General features: G+C 43.9%; 1 protein-coding gene across 1 annotated transcript in view; it reads right to left on the bottom strand.

The window, feature by feature from the left end:
* Positions 1–16,990, bottom strand: part of CACUL1 (CDK2 associated cullin domain 1) — a 79,928-nt gene that overhangs the window by 19,797 nt on the left and 43,141 nt on the right. Inside the window, exons 10-11 of the mRNA XM_015572463.1 lie at positions 15,707–15,750; positions 15,269–15,299 (exon numbers count right to left, since the gene is read on the bottom strand). Coding sequence (XP_015427949.1) covers positions 15,269–15,299; positions 15,707–15,750 — 75 coding nt within the window. The remainder of the gene's footprint in view (positions 1–15,268; positions 15,300–15,706; positions 15,751–16,990) is intronic.

Raw genomic sequence — 16,990 nt, forward strand, 5'->3', positions numbered from 1 at the left:
GGAGAGGAGGGTAGGGCCAGCCTGGACAACCATGATGCAGGCCCCTTGCTACCCCCTCCAACAGGTCCCTCAGTCCTCCGGATGTAGCTGAGATAGCAGCCCCCACCCCTCCCCTCCCCTCCCCCGGGGCTGCCTCTAGGATCTCCCCTTCCTCTCCATTCCCAAGACCCTGTGATGGCAGAGAACCACTCTGCGCCGGGCCCGGTCCTGAGCCTCTTACTCAGACCATCTCACTTAATGCTCAGTCTGTCTGCATGGGGCAGGTCCTAATACTGCCCCTCCTCAGACAAGGGGCAGAGAGCTTAAGGAAACTCCGTGGGAAGCGGTGGCAGTGGCTTTGGGCCCAGCCCGCCTGCTCTCCCGGACCAGTGGGTAAAGAGGAGGAGGTCCTAGGTTGCGGGGCAGCGCTCTCTGGGGTGGGAATGAGCAGCACCTCCATTAGATGCTGCTCTACTGTTCTCACATCTGACACCTGGATGGGGTCAGTGGTCCTAGGAGGGAGGAGCCTCATTTTCAACTCTCAGAAGGCACAGGACGCCGGGCAGGCTCTACCTGTAAGTTCTGACAAGGTAAGGCCTGGAGCACCTATCTGGTCTGGCTGTGCAACCTCGGGCAAGTTGCTTAACTTCTCTGAGCCTCATGTTTCTCAACTGTCAAAGGCAGCGTTTAGATAAAATTAGATGCAGTTTTCAAACACTTTTAGCAGCAGATTCTTTTTTTAAATATATTTTTATTGATTTTTCACAGAAAGGAAGGGAGAGGTATAGAGAGTTAGAAACATCGATGAGAGAGAAACATCGATCAGCTGCCTCCTGCACACTCCCTACTGGGGATGTGCCCGTAACCAAGGTACATGCCCTTGACCAGAATCAAACCCGGGACCCTTCAGTCCACAGGCTGACGCTCTATCCACTGAGCCAAACCAGCGAGGGCTGGCAGCAGATTCTTGAACTGTAAAACAAGTAGAGGCCCAGCCTGATAAATCTGGGGGTTCTGGGGTAGTCAGAATGCTCCGCCAAAGACCTAGCTGTGCGGTTCCTCTCCCAGGCTGGCCAAGACCCCTTCATGGACACCAAGTGCAGCCCATTCACCGACAATCATTTTGCAAAACAGAAAATTATTCAAACGAACTGAAAACATACATGAAAAATTAGCATAAACACTAAAATTCTCTAATGAAATGCTGGTACTGTCTTTCTGTTGATGAAATATCTTAAGCAAAAGTGAAATTCCCCTTAATAGGATACTAAGTATTACCTTGACCAAATCACACCAGAAATCAGTGATGTAGACAAACTGGCCACCTGACAAATGGATCGGTGAGTATTCCTAGGTTGCAAACCCTAAACCTCCATTCCACAACCACTGAGTCGGGGCCTGAACTGCCCACAAGCTCTCCAAGGCATTCCTAGTGCCCTTCAAGTGTGAGAAGAGAAATGGTTTCTGGTCTTGGCCACATTAGAATCATGGCGTCCCCATCTCCGGGAGGTTCACGGCAGCACAGTCACAACAGCCAGGACATGGAAACAACCTAAGTGTCCGTCAATGGAAGAATGGATAAAGTATGGTGCGTGCGAGAGTGTGTGTGTGTTTGTATGTGTGTGTGTGTGTGCGCGCGCGCACGCGCGTGTACACAGTGGAATGCTACTCCGCTATTTAAAACATGTCAGGAATTCCTATCATTTGTGACAAGATGCATGAACCTTGGGGGCATTATGCTAAGTGACAATAAGTCAGAAAAAGATACATTCTGTAATATCTCACATATGGAACCTATAAAAGCCAAACTCATAGAAATAGAGTAGATTGGTGGATGCCAGGGGCTAGGGGGAAAAGAAGAGATACAGGTCCAAGGGTGCAGACTTCCAGTTATGAGTAAGGTCTGGGACTTAGTGTACCCCATGATGACTGTAACTAACAATACTGTATTGTACACTGAACGTTGCTAAGAGACTAGGTCTTAAATGTTCTCACCACCACCACCACCACAAAATGGTAACTGAGTGTTAGCCAATCTTTTTCTGGTAATTCCTTTGCAATGTATGCACACATCCAATCAACACTTTATACCCCTTAAATTACACAACGTTAAATGTCAATTGTATCTCCATAAAGCTGGAGGGGGGAAAGGAGAAAGAATCATCCAAGGAGCTTTTAAAAACCATCAGGGCCCAAGTGCCACCCGGGATCTGATTTCCATGGCTCGGGCTCCCTGAATTCAGGCTCCCAGGCTCCCAGAAGCAGCCAGGGCCCGGAGCGCATACCTGTGCCATCACCTGCACAGCTGGTCTGCGGCTCACCTTTCCCCATCGTCCCTTCCCCTTCGGTTCTCTTGGGGACCTGGGAGCTCCAGATGTGGCGGATGCTCTTGCTGATGGCTGTCATCTGAGGCTGACGACCAGTCACAACAAGTCATCAACCTGGGAGATGCATCCCTTTCAAAACAAGTGGGCAGCAGCATCCGTGTCCACACCACTTTCCATGGGGCTCATTCCTGGAAGGGAAACTGTCTGAGAGACAACCCCCCGAGATCGCAGATTAATGATGCCCAACCGGGAGGCGGGCAGCCCGCACTGACACGTGCTTCTTGGCCTACTCAGGTCACGAGCAGGTTTGGAGGGAAGGGCCCTGTCCAGGCACAGACCACAGGGTGCCCAGGGCGCACGAAGGCTGCTGGGCTGGGGAAGGAGTTGTGTGGGGCCAGGACAGAGCAGCGCTGCTCGAAGCCGATTCTGAAGGCCCTGCGAGCTATGCTCCAAGCCCTCGCCTGCCCGAGAATCTCCTAGAGGGCTCGTTACAACAAAGATTGCTGGCCTCACCTCCGGAGTTTCTCATTGTTGTTCCAGCGTGGGGCCCAAGAATGACACCCCTTTTCATGGCACCCCGTTCTCCACTCCCATGAACTCACAGACTGCAAAGTAGAGGGCAAGAAAGGAGATCCTATCATGTTCATGTCCTCCCCTGGATAATGAATGGAGCCAGGCCTGGTTGCCCCAGTAACCATTAAAAGTCCATGTATTTGAGGAAATCAAGAATCCTGTCTGTGCCCATTAATCTAGATTAATAAGCTCTGACTGCAGTGGGCTCTGGGGGGAGGGGGGGAGCTCCCTGTCCCCATGCCCTGCTGGCTGGGTAATCAGTTCGCCCTGACTGGGCCAGCAGACAACGGCCCCCAAGAACCCTGCTCCTGACCAGGACTCAGTACCAAAGGTCGGGAAGAAAACCCAGCAGAGCTAACACAGCACCAGCTCGCACACTTGTCTGTCCAGCCACATGGAAGGGGACAGATGACAAGGCCTCCAACATCACCCCTCCCTCCAAGTGGACCCCATGGTGCCGCCATGCCTGGGGCCGGCTGTGCAGAACCAGAGACCAAACCTCATGTGGAAAATGAGGTAACTGTTCTCACAGGGCTGAGTGGGGTGCCTGCCTGGCACTACGTTGGCACAGAGCGAGGATCTCGCTAAGCGGGCTATTCCTCAATGGCCTCGTTTAGCGGTGGGGGTCCTTCCAGGTGTCATGTGCTGGGTAATGAGAGGGCCACCCTCGCCCCTGCCCACCCCCAATCATTACAGCCAATATGTGTGGGGCCCACCCATTCCCTCCCTGGGCTCCCACTCGAAGCCCAGGAGACCAGCGCCGGGGACCAGGCTGTCAGGTTGGCCCTGGGAACTCCTGCTGCCTGGAGGTTGTTAATGCATTTTCACTGTTGGCACCAGGGCCAGAGCTGTTTACAAATGGTCAGCCCGAAGCCACAGGGTTTTGCAGGTCATTAAACAGTGTTGGCCAGCGCTTCCTGCGCACCAACGACCCTGCAGAGGCTGAGCAGAGGCCCGGCCGTGCCCCACAGGGCTGGGGTGAGCGGACACCTGGCTTTCAATGCTGGTGGGCAAGCAAGGATGAAGCTCGGGAACTATTTCCTTGCTCCCGCCAACCTGGGAACCTTGGGTTTGGGCAGAGAAGAAACCAGCTCGTCTCCATCTTTTAAATGTGTTAACTTATTGGTTCACTATCTTGTTTCAGAAAAGCTCTGAAGTGGGTAACAAAGACATGTCTTGTGAGGAAGGGGCCACAAGGAAGAGCCCTAGACGTCTCGCAGGTCTTAGAGCAACAAAGTGACCTTCACACTTCAAGGTGAAGGCGGAAGGCAGAGCTGACCAGCCAGCCCTGGGGACAAGCACCTGCAGCTCCACAGTCTCTGCAGCAGGAACCCTGGCCCAGTCCCAGGTGTATCTGCTCCTGCCTGTCCTTTTCAGATTTTCAAATTGCTCCACAGACAATTTCAACCCCAGGGGCGAGGGCCTGGTTGGCTTGGGTCCTGTGCCCATCGATGGGTGGGGCAGGTCAGACAACTTCACCAGCAGCGCCCCAAGACTGCGTCCAACAGGGAGGAGCAGTTCCCTGAAATAAATCCTATGAAGGGCATGGAGGCTGAGCAAACAAGTGTTCACCACCATGGGCCAATATTTTGTTTTACAGACGAGGAGGCTGAAGGTCAGAGTGGTTCAGTGACTTGCCTGACGATTTAATGGTGGAGCCTAAATGCCCAGTCCGGTGCAGATTCTAGGACAAGCTCTCCCTACAACTGGGTCAGCCTCCCTGAGTATGTTTGGCCTTGGCCTACAGTAGTGGTCGGCAAACTGTGGCTCGCGAGCCCCATGCTGGCCTACAGCATCCTCCCTCTGAATTGCATACAATGATTAGCACTCAACTGTGTTTCCTTGATGTGCTGGCAGGACATTCGTTCTAGTTTGGGCAGGTCTGGCTCTGCTGGAAAGAGCCTACTCTTGACAGCCCTGCAGAGCACCCCTCTCTCCATGTGCCCCGAAAGTCTGGTCTTCCCGTGCACTGGCAGAGCAGGAAGCTGGAAGAAACCGGGGCCCCTGCGGTGAAGGAGCTGCTGTATATTTCAACCCTGGAACTGCGGTGAGACAATAAATTCCCCATAATGCTTAAACCAGTGGTCTCAAGCAAGATCGATCCACAGAGGTGCAGGAAGGAAACATCCTATATAATAAAGAGCTAATATGCAAATGGTTGTCACCCGCCAGAGGGAGGGAAGCCTGGGTCCTGAGGGACTGCAACTGGCTGGAGGAGGGAATCCTGGGTCCCAGGTGCTGGGTGAGGCAGAGGTGGTTAGGGGTGATCAGGCCAGTAGGGGAGCAGTTAGGGGCGATCAGGCAGGCAGGCAGGCAGGTGAGTGGTTAGGAGCCAGTAGTCCCGGATTGCAAGAGGCAGTCAGACATCTCCTGAGAAGTCCCAGATTGGAGAGAGTACAGGCTGGGCTGAGGGACGCCACCCCCCCACCTGTGCACAAATTTTGTGCACTGGGCCTCTAGTGAATTTTAAATGTTCTTAATTGTAAAGAAGCGTGGCCCATCATACACACTGCACGTGGTCAGGTAGCACGTAGACCTGAGGGGTCCCAAAAGCACTGGGAGGGGGGACACTGGTCCATTCTTTCAGGACACTGTCATTGGTGTGCCCCCCACAAGGCCCTCTTTACAAGAGTTTATGCGACAGAAAAATTTAAACCCCAAAAGTGGTTTGCTGGTTATCTCGACACCAACCTTCTTGGTACTATTAAAGATGTATTTTTTTATTGAAAAAAGACAAATGTTTGCAATTTGCCAATCTTTCTGGTGGTGATGACAAGTGCTTAACAGAAATATGTAATATGGAAAGTATTAAGAAAAAAAAAGAACAGATTTTATCTGATGTTTCAAGGTAAAGATGATAGACTGGCAGTAAGTAGCTGTTTCTAAAAGAAACTCAGGTTAAGTGCCTTGTGAAAGGGTTAGCCATGCTTCAAGCTTTGTGAAAATGTCCTGCCAAAGACTGTTGCCTCCTCAAACTCCCCTACGTGCACACTTAAGCTTGGGAAGTGAAATCCCAACATGAGTTCGGTAGGTCCGGAGCCCCTTCTTTACCAACAGTGAACAGGCCGCACCCCAGTTACTGAGCAAGAACAAGGCCTGACCGTGAGATGGACATTTATTATAAAGATTTCAGCAAACACTTTATGAGACTAGCGGATGGAATTGGAAATGAGCTGTTTTTCAGTAAAGCAGTCATTTGAAAGCAGACCGTAATGAAGTCGCTTTTTTAGCTACAACAGCCATGAACATAAACTTACCTTGGAATCAGACATTAAATTGTCTTTATCATAAAGTGTTAAAACCAGGAGCTGCAAAAATAATGAGGCAAATACTAGTATATATTTGATTTCAGAGAGGAAGGGAGAGGGAGGAACAGCAATGAGAGAGAATCACTGATCAGCTGCCTCTCCTGCATACCCCCCTACTGGGGATCAAGCCCGCAACCTGGGCATATGCCCTTGACTGGAATCAAACCCGAGACCCTTCCGTCCACAGGCCGACATTCTATCCACTGAGCCAAACTGGCTGGAGCAATAATGAGACATTTTTAATCATAAGGCTTTCACTAAAAGAAAAAATTTTTTTATAAAGAGCAAAAGGTGCTTTTTCAACCATAAATACACACAAAAATATTTTAAAACATTTAACCTCATCTTTTTGCTATTTTCTTACATATATTAGCATAGTACATAGACATTAATTTTAAAAGGTCCATGTACATGTTACATACACATACATACTGGGGGCGGCGCTCAGTGGCATGTGGTCAGGTGACTGGTTTATGCAGAGTTGTTCGTCATTGCGTGTATGCATGGAACAAACTTCTCCAGCCCCAAGAAAATATTAACTACATTGTCTCCTAGCTTTTTATAACTTAATTGGCTTTCGTGAATGGTGCAATAGGAAATCAATTTAATTTTCTCCAGTTCTACTAATGCCTTTTCCTGAATAATCCATCATGGCTGCAATTATTTCAAAAAGCCATCTTAAAAGTATTTGGGTCTATTTTTAAAACCGTTTTCCATTAACTTGTCTGTTTTTGCACCAGTGTAAAAAATTAATTTTTCTTTTAAAAACATTATTCTTTTGTTTTTGGTACAGCTAAGTTCCTTTTTTTCCCCTTTCAATGAAGGTTTTCCTACTTTTATGTTTATACTTCCATATGATTTTTTAAAGTCATATATATTTGCTTAAAACACATTAACAATGATCTATTTTTTTGAAAAGCCATTCTGTGCATTCCTACCATAATATTCATCCCATACGTTCATTATGCAATCTTCTACAAGACCATTTAATGCCACCATTATATGGGAACACTACAATCTAATCAATCCCTATTGTTGGGCATTTAGGTTTCTAATTTTTTTTTTAGGTATAACTGACATATTACATTAGTTTCAAATGTATATGGTGGGTTTTAATTGATATTGAAATACTCGTTGGTATTTGTTTTGGCTCTGCACTGAATGCACCGCATTAACTCAAGAACTGACGTGTCACAGTGTTCAATTACCACGTGCTTAGAGGCCCTGTGCTCTTCAGCTCACCCCCGCTCCCTCAAGGAAACCAAGCTCTTGCATGCTGTTCATTCTCTACTTTTACTATTTACGAATCCCAAAGCTGTACGTTTCTCCTGTTTGGGAACCTGAAGCACAGGTGCCCATGCTGGCTGTATTTCTCTGACATGATTCTTTTACTCAACGTGATCCGAGATTCATCTGTGCTCGTGTACAAAGCTCTCAGCTGCCCTGACTGCCCCGTAGAGTTCCATTGCACACATATACTTCATTCACTCATTACACTGTAGATGGCCTTTGGCTTTCTCCTTCCTTTCTTTTTGGTTATTACAAATAATGGTGTGACCATTCCCGACACGTGTCCTGGGTGTATACACACACAGGAGTTTCTCTAACAGCATAAATCCTGGACTGTAAGATATGCCTGTGTCCAACGTCATAGAAAATACTGTTTTCCAAAGCAGGTAGTGCCAATCGACACGCCCACAGCAGCAGATGAAAGTTTCTGTTGGCACAATCTCTCCGATTGTTGGTATTTTCTAACATTTTAGTTGCTGCCAATTTGGTGGCTAGAAAATGGTATTTATGGCTTCAATATGCATTTCAATGTGCAACTAATGAAGTTGAACATCGTTTCATGTTTATGGGCCATTTCCCTGCCTTCTATGAAATGCCTGCTGGTGTTATTTGCTCATTTCTCTCCCGCACTGCTTACGTTAGATTTGCACTCAGGTGCTCTCTGTTATGTCCGTATGTGACAATCTGTCTCCTACTCCAGTGTGGGCTCATTTTTTCACTCTGTCGCATGTTTGGTAACCAAAATACTATCAATGTAGCCAAAAAATTATCTTTGAGTTAACGATTTGCTTCTCTGTTGCCTTGTAAAAGTTTTACAAATTTACGTTTCCTATGTAATCCTCTAACCCACCTGGACTTTTGTACCTGGTGGAAGGTCAAGATCCCATTTGCTCTTTTCCTTTGTGAAGCATTTCCTTTCTTCCTATTCATCTGCTCATAATCTCTGTGCCATTCCCACACGTTTTAACCACTATATTTGATGTTACGTTTTACTGTTGAGGGGAGTGCTAGTTTCCTTTCACTCTCTTTAAGGAATGTCTTGGATATCCTTGGTCCTTTGTCTTCCATTTATATTTTAGGAACAACTTGTCAAGTACCACAATGAAAACTGTTGAAATTGCATTATGGAATTGCATTAATTTATTACCCAATTTGTAGACACAGGTGAGACCTACATGATCTTATCCATCACAGTCTCTCCATACATTTAGGCCAGTAAAGGTATTTTTTAAAAATAATCATTTTCACATTAAAAAGCTATACCTTTTATTAAAATTCATTCTTAGGTACTTTATATTTTGTTCCTACTGTAGTTTTTATGTAATTATGTTTAAAAAGTTTAAAGCCATTATTGCTTGTAGCTGGTACATGAAAACATAATTGCCATTTGCATGTTGCTTTTCTTCTAGCAACTTTGATAAAGTCTCAAGTCTTCTAATTTGCCTTGTAGGCTCTTTGGATTTTCATAGACAATCTGATCATGCAATGTTAATCCATTAAGAGATGAGACACATTAATTGATTTCCTAATACCAATTTGCATTCCTGAGATAAATCCAATTTGGTTATATTTTAAATACAATGTTAGATTTGGTTTTCAAAAATGCTTATTTTCTTATTAAAGGGTACAATGGGAGATATATATATATATACACATATATATATATCAAATCAAATTTAGTAACTATGCTGTTTAAACCTATGCTTAAATCTATTGTCAGTTTTATCTTCTGCGTGATCTATTAATTATGAGGAGGTGTGTTAAAAACGCCCTTTATGTTGGTAGATTACTCTATTTCTCCCTGTAGTTGTGGTCAATTTTTTCTTTATATGTATTTTGAGGTATATTATTAGTCACTTAGGTGCATACTTTAATAAGTTTAGAACTGTTATATCTTCTGGAAAATTAAGCCCATTGCCATATATAGAGGCGCTATCACTAGCAATCTGGGGTGGAGGGAGTGGACTTAATATGGAGAAACTTAAGTTCAGAAAAATAACCTACCCAAGCACATACATTACTAGTTGAGACTAAACTCTTGTTCTCAGATTATATATGTGATATTCTTTCTACTATATCATGTTTTTTGAAATTCAAACGTTTTAGAATTTTGGATTATTGAGAAATAGACCAATTGAGAAAATAAACATGAATATATACTAAAAACTGGTTCTAGTAGAAAAGTTTTATGCTCAGTTAAAAAAAGAATGCTAATAGAAGAGAGGACTTAAACAGCTCCCTATTTGGGGGGAAAAAACAAAACCTGAAGGAAAAATGTCAGGAGACTTAAATGGAGGGAAAAAGAAAATGCGAAGTCACCGAATCCGGCTGTGCGTGGCCATCAGAAGCAGACACCATCACAGCACAGCCTACGTTATTCACAAAGAGGGCAAGAATCGGCATCTGAGAAGACTAGGAAAGGACACTTGCAAAGGGACAGCGAGGGAAACAAAACTGTAAAGTAAGATTTCAAGAAACCTTAGGGGAAATAACTGATTTCATAGCAAGAAAACACAAAGGCTTATTTTTTAAAAAGCACAGTCTAATCAATGAAAAAAAAAACCCAATCAGTTTTGATTAAAAGTCCACAATGGATCCAGTGTCTAAAAAGGAAAAACTACATATATTTATGCACATCTGTACATATACTATATATGTATATAGCTAAATACACACACACTGTTTTCCATCACTGGTACAGAGGTCAAGATGGACACTCACTGCAGGCTAATGAACATGGCAGAACAGACATGTGCTGAGTGTGGTCATCACTTAGGAGGCATGATGAATGTGCTGAGAAAATCATGAAGTTCTATATATAACAAAGTTCCGGTGAACCAGGTGTCAATAGAACAAGGCCACGGACATCTGTACAAGATTTCATTAACCACAATGTTTTAGAGTGACAGTCTACACCCTAACACAGAAGGGCTGATTCAAAGCAACCAAGAGTTAAAGGTCAGAACCCAGGTCAGTGGCTTTGAACCCCGGTCAACGGGAGTGTCACCCACCATTTCGTTTTGCTTGATCTATAACGGAGCTGATGTGCGGGACATCTTGTTCTAAGCTCTACCACAAGTCTCCAAACTTCACAACAACCAAAAACCACCAGGGACCAGATGTCAATGCTTCACCCTCGCGCTGGCCATGCTGGTGGCCTGCACAGCCTCCTGTCTGCCTTGACCTCCCATTCATCATTAGCATTCCCACTTCCAGCCATATCTTCCCACCACTTCACATGTGAATAATCTCCCCTGGACTGCATGGCTGCAACAGTGACAAACAGGACTAATGACCCAATTACACTGCCATCTGTTCAACAAAACGTGCCCTTCTAAGAGAACATCCGCAGTCTTACCGGGTTTAGTACACAGTCACGAAATTAAATGACATGTGGGAATCAATACAAAATATTTATTTTTTTCAAACCACAGAATCCACCCCAGAGCCACACTATAAATTTCCCAGAATTGAAAGCTGTTAACATTTCCCTAAAGAATCCAGTCCAACCAGAAATGAAGATCATTCCCAACCAGCAGGGTTATAGGGTCTTAATGTGCCTCTGATCAGCATTGTCTGTAATTCTCCTACAGCCACATCAACATAAGCAGAAATAGTGTATGCACTTATGCCACTCGGCTGTGGAAAGAGATTCAAAACAGGGGCTTGGCCAGTGGAGGAGGGAACATGTCAATGACTTAGTTCATAAACAGTAGAGACAGATGAGGAATCATTTTCCTTGGAAAATAATAGGGGTTCTTTCACATACAGGGTGGGGCAAATGCAAGTTTACAGTTGTGAGTATGCGAAACAGAATTTATTTATAATTAATTATTGTAGTATTTACTAATTATTGTAGTACTTTCCAAACAACGGTAAACCTACTTTTGTCCCACCCTATATTCTGGTGGCCAGAAACTAAGGCAAATGTCAACAACGTAATAAAAATAATAAGAAATCCATTTCTCCATGAACTACTATGTTTAACTTCCAATAAACATAAACGTCATCTTATGTGATTATATTGAAAACAGTAACACAACGAAAAAGGTCCTATAAACCTCTTACAGGTGTCAGTCACGGAATTCACATTCTGACCTTCAACTTCAAAGTCCCCTTAAGAGGCCTAGGCTTGGAGTAAAGTAAACATATACTCTGAAGCTCAATGAGACACCATGAAAAACCAACTGAAAACATCCTAAGTGACTGGATAGTTAATGTGGGTTACCTTGTGTTGGTTTTTTAGTTGTAAAGTTTTTAATATCTCAGATTAGTGTATACTCCTAAAACAATGTTCAGTTATTTTTACAATAGCTGCTTACTAAACAATTGACTTTTGGCTCAAGGGCAATAACTCTTGCATGATAATCACGAAAATAATTGTGATAAAACAGAGTAAATACAGAAGAAATTACAGCCAGCCTCCATAAGATGACAAACAACCTGGAAGGTTACCCCGGGAGAGTAAAGGGTTTATTAAAGACTATGATACAAGTGCTCCTGCTCACTTCATACCTGCAGAAACCATCGTGTCCCTGGGTTACCATACCTCTGGCTAGCGCGTGTGCACCGATCGCCACTCCCAAGTTCTCTTTGTGCTGAAGGACGTTCGAATCCCTGTGCAGTCAGTACAGAATATTGCAAGGTGATGTATGTGCAAACTCTTCCTGAGGAATTCCTTGTGTGTGCAAATCTGCAACCCGACGAGAAGCATGGAGCAAGGGCACCAGCAGCATGAGGGGGCTGCAGTGCTGGGGACGCACATGCAGTGGTCACCGCCTTGGGCGTCCATTCTTCTGCAATCTCTCTTACTCACAAATAGGTTTTCATCCTGTACCCCAAAGAAATGGAGGGGAGCTGCCTCAAACTTGTAAGAGGAACAGGAAAAATGTAAAATGTAGTAACGCACAACTCCTGCATCCAGGTTGGTGTTTCTTCTCACAGATTCTACGTAAGAACTATGTATGTCAGGGTTTGCTTTCTGCCCCACAAAAAACAAAGTAGTTGCTGGGCTAGGGTACAGCTGTGACAACAGAGGGCATCGGATGACACTGTTACTGAAGATTCAAGCCAACTTTAAAATAAGTACCGTCTCTCAAAACCATTATCTGTTCACATTTTTTCATGCCATGATTTCAATGTGATTGGACTGGCTTTCTTGTGGATGGTTTAGAGTTAGGCTGCACACACACAATAGTCAATTTAGCCAAATCAACTTGTTGACGATCGACCTGCATGTACAATTTTCTGACTTGGGCCCCACAAAAGTCAACTGGTGGAGAAACGATATACTATACTGGCAAGAATACAGGTAAACATGAGAAAATACTTTCTGGCCAACAATGCTTCGTCAAAACAAAAATGGAGGCTAAATCTTATTTCTTCTCATGTTGCAAACTAAGAATTTAGCTAAGAACTCCAATTAAATAAGCAAGGTCAACTTTGGCTTGAAATAAAGAAATGGGTTCTTCATATTGCAATGTACCTCGGGGGTGAAAATGAGAAACCACTGGTCACGTGCACCAGGAGAACGTGTAGATACCTCCTACAGCGCCTTCCCTCCGGCTTTGCAGGACCAAGCCCTGACCCAGGGCTGGCTGCAGTCACTGCCCAAAACTTCAGAGAAACTAAGTTTCGCAGACTTTACTCTGCCCACTTTTTGTTTACACATATATTATAATAAAAAGAAGACAATATAAAATATTTCTCCATTAACTTAATAATGCAAAAACATCCAACGGTTTTAATGCCAATTCACATCATAATACAATGCTTTTATAGGGAAAGTTCTGTTGTTGGCCAAACAATAGTCTCTCCCAGAAAAGCATTTGGGTATATTATTAAGTTACTGAAGAACCTATCAACATTTTTCTTAAAAATCCAATTTTATTCCTGCAGAAATATTATTAAAACCACTCAGGAGAGACTTTAGTTGCAAGTGTTATTTATAAGCCTGCAGCAAGCAGTCCATTGAGAAAGTAAAATTTGGCCTTCATGGTAAAATGGAATTTTTCCTTGATACTAGAATGTTACTGGTGCAGCAAATCAAACTATTCAGGGCATAGGGAGAGCCCGTATATATTCTTACAGTAATTCAGTGTTCAGCAATACAATCCAAAATACTCACAGAATTAATGAGGCTAACTCAAGTCCTCCACAAAATCTATCAACTCTGGTTGACAAGTACTTAGAAAAATAAAATCTGACCACCTTTACTTTTACTTCTCTGAGTAATAATTTTACAAACAGAGGACTTCTATTAGATGACTTACTTGCTCCTAAGATCACACTTCTAACTCTCCCACCCCCTAAAAAGAAACAAACTGAATTGGCAGAGGCAACTCTTAAAAAATCCTGCAAATCAGAAGTGTGACAGTATCCCTAATGTCTTCTTTTTCTGCTCCAAGTTCTCTGAAGAGGTGACCATTAGTCTGACATAGCCTAATAGACTCAAGCATAATGCTCAATTTAGAGTCAAGCAGAATTGAGAACAAAATTTTTTCCCATTTGCCACATCTTTCTATTTTTCTTTGCCTTTCAAGAAGAGCTAGAAAAAGCTTCAGAGTCTAAACAACCAAATAGCACTGTGGGTGTAGACAAACAAAACGGCTTGGCCGTTTTGGAAGGGGGCCTCCAGCGCAGCAGTGCTACTTCTTTTCAGACTCAGATACAATGTTTACAAGATGCAGGCTACAGACTTTTTTTAGAAAGTATCTATCCTATCCTACCCATTTAAGATGAAATGGATCAGGAATCCCACACCGCTGATTATACTGGGATTTAATAACCATATCCGTTTCCTAGAGCATCACCGGAGCCAGCTTTTACTGTTGGATGATTCTCAACATTGAAAGGGGAGCGTTATTGCTGAAGTGCTGGCCACGCCTGGACCAGCGCGATGCCAGTACTACAGCAGCTGGTGAAATCATGTTAAGTGGTAGAGGGAATGGAAAAGTTCCATAAGAGTTGGTCCCTGACATTAACATGAATATGCCATGGTGAGGCGGGGGTGGGGGGGGGCAATCTGACCAACAGGTGACGTTTCATTTTCCCACTCACTCAGCATCCTGCTAGGAAGCCACTCCTGGCATCTTGGAGGGTTACTCCATGATACCATAAGCTTTTTCAGGAAGCATCTGTGAGTTTGACAACATGGTCACAGAGTTGCAAAGTGCACAAAGCTCAAGGCACAGAGTAGAAAAAAGTTGTGAACTAATGGGGAAGAAGGTATAGCAAAAGCAGAACTAGCATTTTCCTTTCACAAGACTTCCTAATCTAAACAAAGACCAACTCTTTTCAAGGAGTTTGTTTTGGTTAGGGGTGAAAAATACTGTACTGTAATGATCCGCTTGGTTTTAAAGCTGAAGGTATCCTGATGTGTGAAACCAGTATGCCGGGCGCCGAGCCCACAAATGAGTGACACAGCGCTTTAAGAGATTCTTCTGATCTTGTATTTGTGGAGGAAGCTGCTGATTCAGGCTGCCGGATTTCACTTAGCAACGGTCACTTCTCAAGATGCCTGTTCCTCATGGATTAACAGATTTCATTAAAAGATTGTCCCACTTCAAAAACCCCCAAGTCTAGCAGCAACTGACAGTTATTTTGTTAGTTAAAATTTTGTTTTGTTTTTTAAAATTACAAATCAAAGTAAGAAGTCCGACATCCTCTTCTGAGAGCAGCCGTGTGAGAGCGCCTGAGTGCAGGACCCGCTGTGCTCGGAAAAGTCTCTGCAGCTCCAGTGTGTCCTTGTGGCAGGAAGGAAAGTACATTCAACACAGTCACTATCTGTACCCTCTGGAACTCGCACATGCTGAGGAGCTGTCTGCAAAAATCATCGGAACAGGAAAAAGTATGAATAGCAGAGAGCACTTAACAATGGTAGGAACCTGCCTATACACATATTCCTCACCCCTCTCCCAATCGCCCAAAAGGAGGTTTTTAAAAAAGTGACTGTGAGTGGAGTGAAAGGGGGGCTAGATCATCAGGAGCTGAAGCTGGTCACTGTCCCACTCTAGGCCACAACAGAATCTGGCGGCCTGTTGATAAATGCCTGAGAACCACCACCACCAGCTGGACCTCATCTGGGCACAGCTTGCAGAATAGTCTGTCCTGGGTCACATTCAGAGCCTAATGAGCCCCCTGTGGGTATCATTATTCTCACTGCATGGCCACTGCCAGTGGCTATCTACATCACAAAACATCCAAGATGGTGAGGAACACACTACTTACTATAAGCCAGCTCATCCCCAGCTCTCTTCCGGGACTGGTCACCTCTGGGGGTTAAAAAAGGAAGCGTGAGTCAGCAGAACTGAATGACATCTTCACATACCGACAGGAGAAATGGATTGACATAATTGATAATGGAAGTACAGCAGACATTGCAATTCTAAACCAACCACCTAATTTAACACATATCAAACGTACACAGTAACTGAGTCATTTATAAACTGAATATTCTTAGCTAAAGGGTGCTGTCTTTTAAATATAGAAGGCTATTAAATGAAGGAGAGATTATCTACAAAGATGGTTTATACTGGGTTCTAGAAAGTTCAGAGTAAAATGTCTTTGAAGACTAAATGTGTTTATCAACATCCCTCGTAACCTTATACTAGGGCAAATTTCAGATATGAAATACAGAGGATAATTCAAAATCTTACCCTAAAAAGCTCTATTATGAAACTGAAAACTGCTGAAAGCTTTTGAAAAATCTCAGAATCTCATTAATAATGAATAAGAATACCCTTCTAGCAGTAGAACATGAACCTTTACACACATTAACCAGTTCATCTTCAAACGCCGAAGAAATTCTAGTTCCACTTTAGAGATTAAAAAACAGATTCTTATCAGGTCCTATGCTACCCATTAATGCTATTTTCGTCTCTCTAGTTTCTCAGACAGCAATTCAGACAAATGACTAAAATATCAAAGCAATGAGTAATAACGGCCAATTCACCAGCTTTTAGCTCTGGCCAATTCTCTGTCCTTGGCCACTTTTCTTTTCCTTGTATATTCTCCTTAGTCTAGAACAGTGGTTCTCAACCTTCCTAATGCCGCGACCCTTTAATACAGTTCCTCATGTTGTGGTGACCCCCAATCTCATTGTTACAAATTGAACATAATTAAAACATTGTGATTAATCACAAAAACAATATGTAATTAGATATGTGTTTTCCGATGGTCTTAGGCGACCCCTGTGAAAGGGTCGTTCGAACCCCAAAGGGGTCGCGACCCACAAGTTGAGAATCACTGGTCTAGAACAATCATCATACAGGTGCTGTGACTTGAAATACTACCTATATATACCCAATGGGTCCCAGATTTCTATCTCCAGCTCTGATATTTCCCCCTGCACGTCAGATGCAGGTCCAAAGGCCTCATCATCACCAATAATTTACACATACTGCCAATGTACATGGCCAAAACGAACGCTGCTGACTCCACTCCTTCCTCAGTTTTCCTCAATAAATGAACCCAATTCCTCAGGCCAGAGTCCAGCTCATCCTTGATTCCCCT

This window comes from Myotis davidii, unplaced genomic scaffold (genome assembly GCF_000327345.1).
Source record: "Myotis davidii unplaced genomic scaffold, ASM32734v1 scaffold72, whole genome shotgun sequence".
In the NCBI taxonomy this organism is placed as follows: Eukaryota; Metazoa; Chordata; class Mammalia; order Chiroptera; family Vespertilionidae; genus Myotis; species Myotis davidii.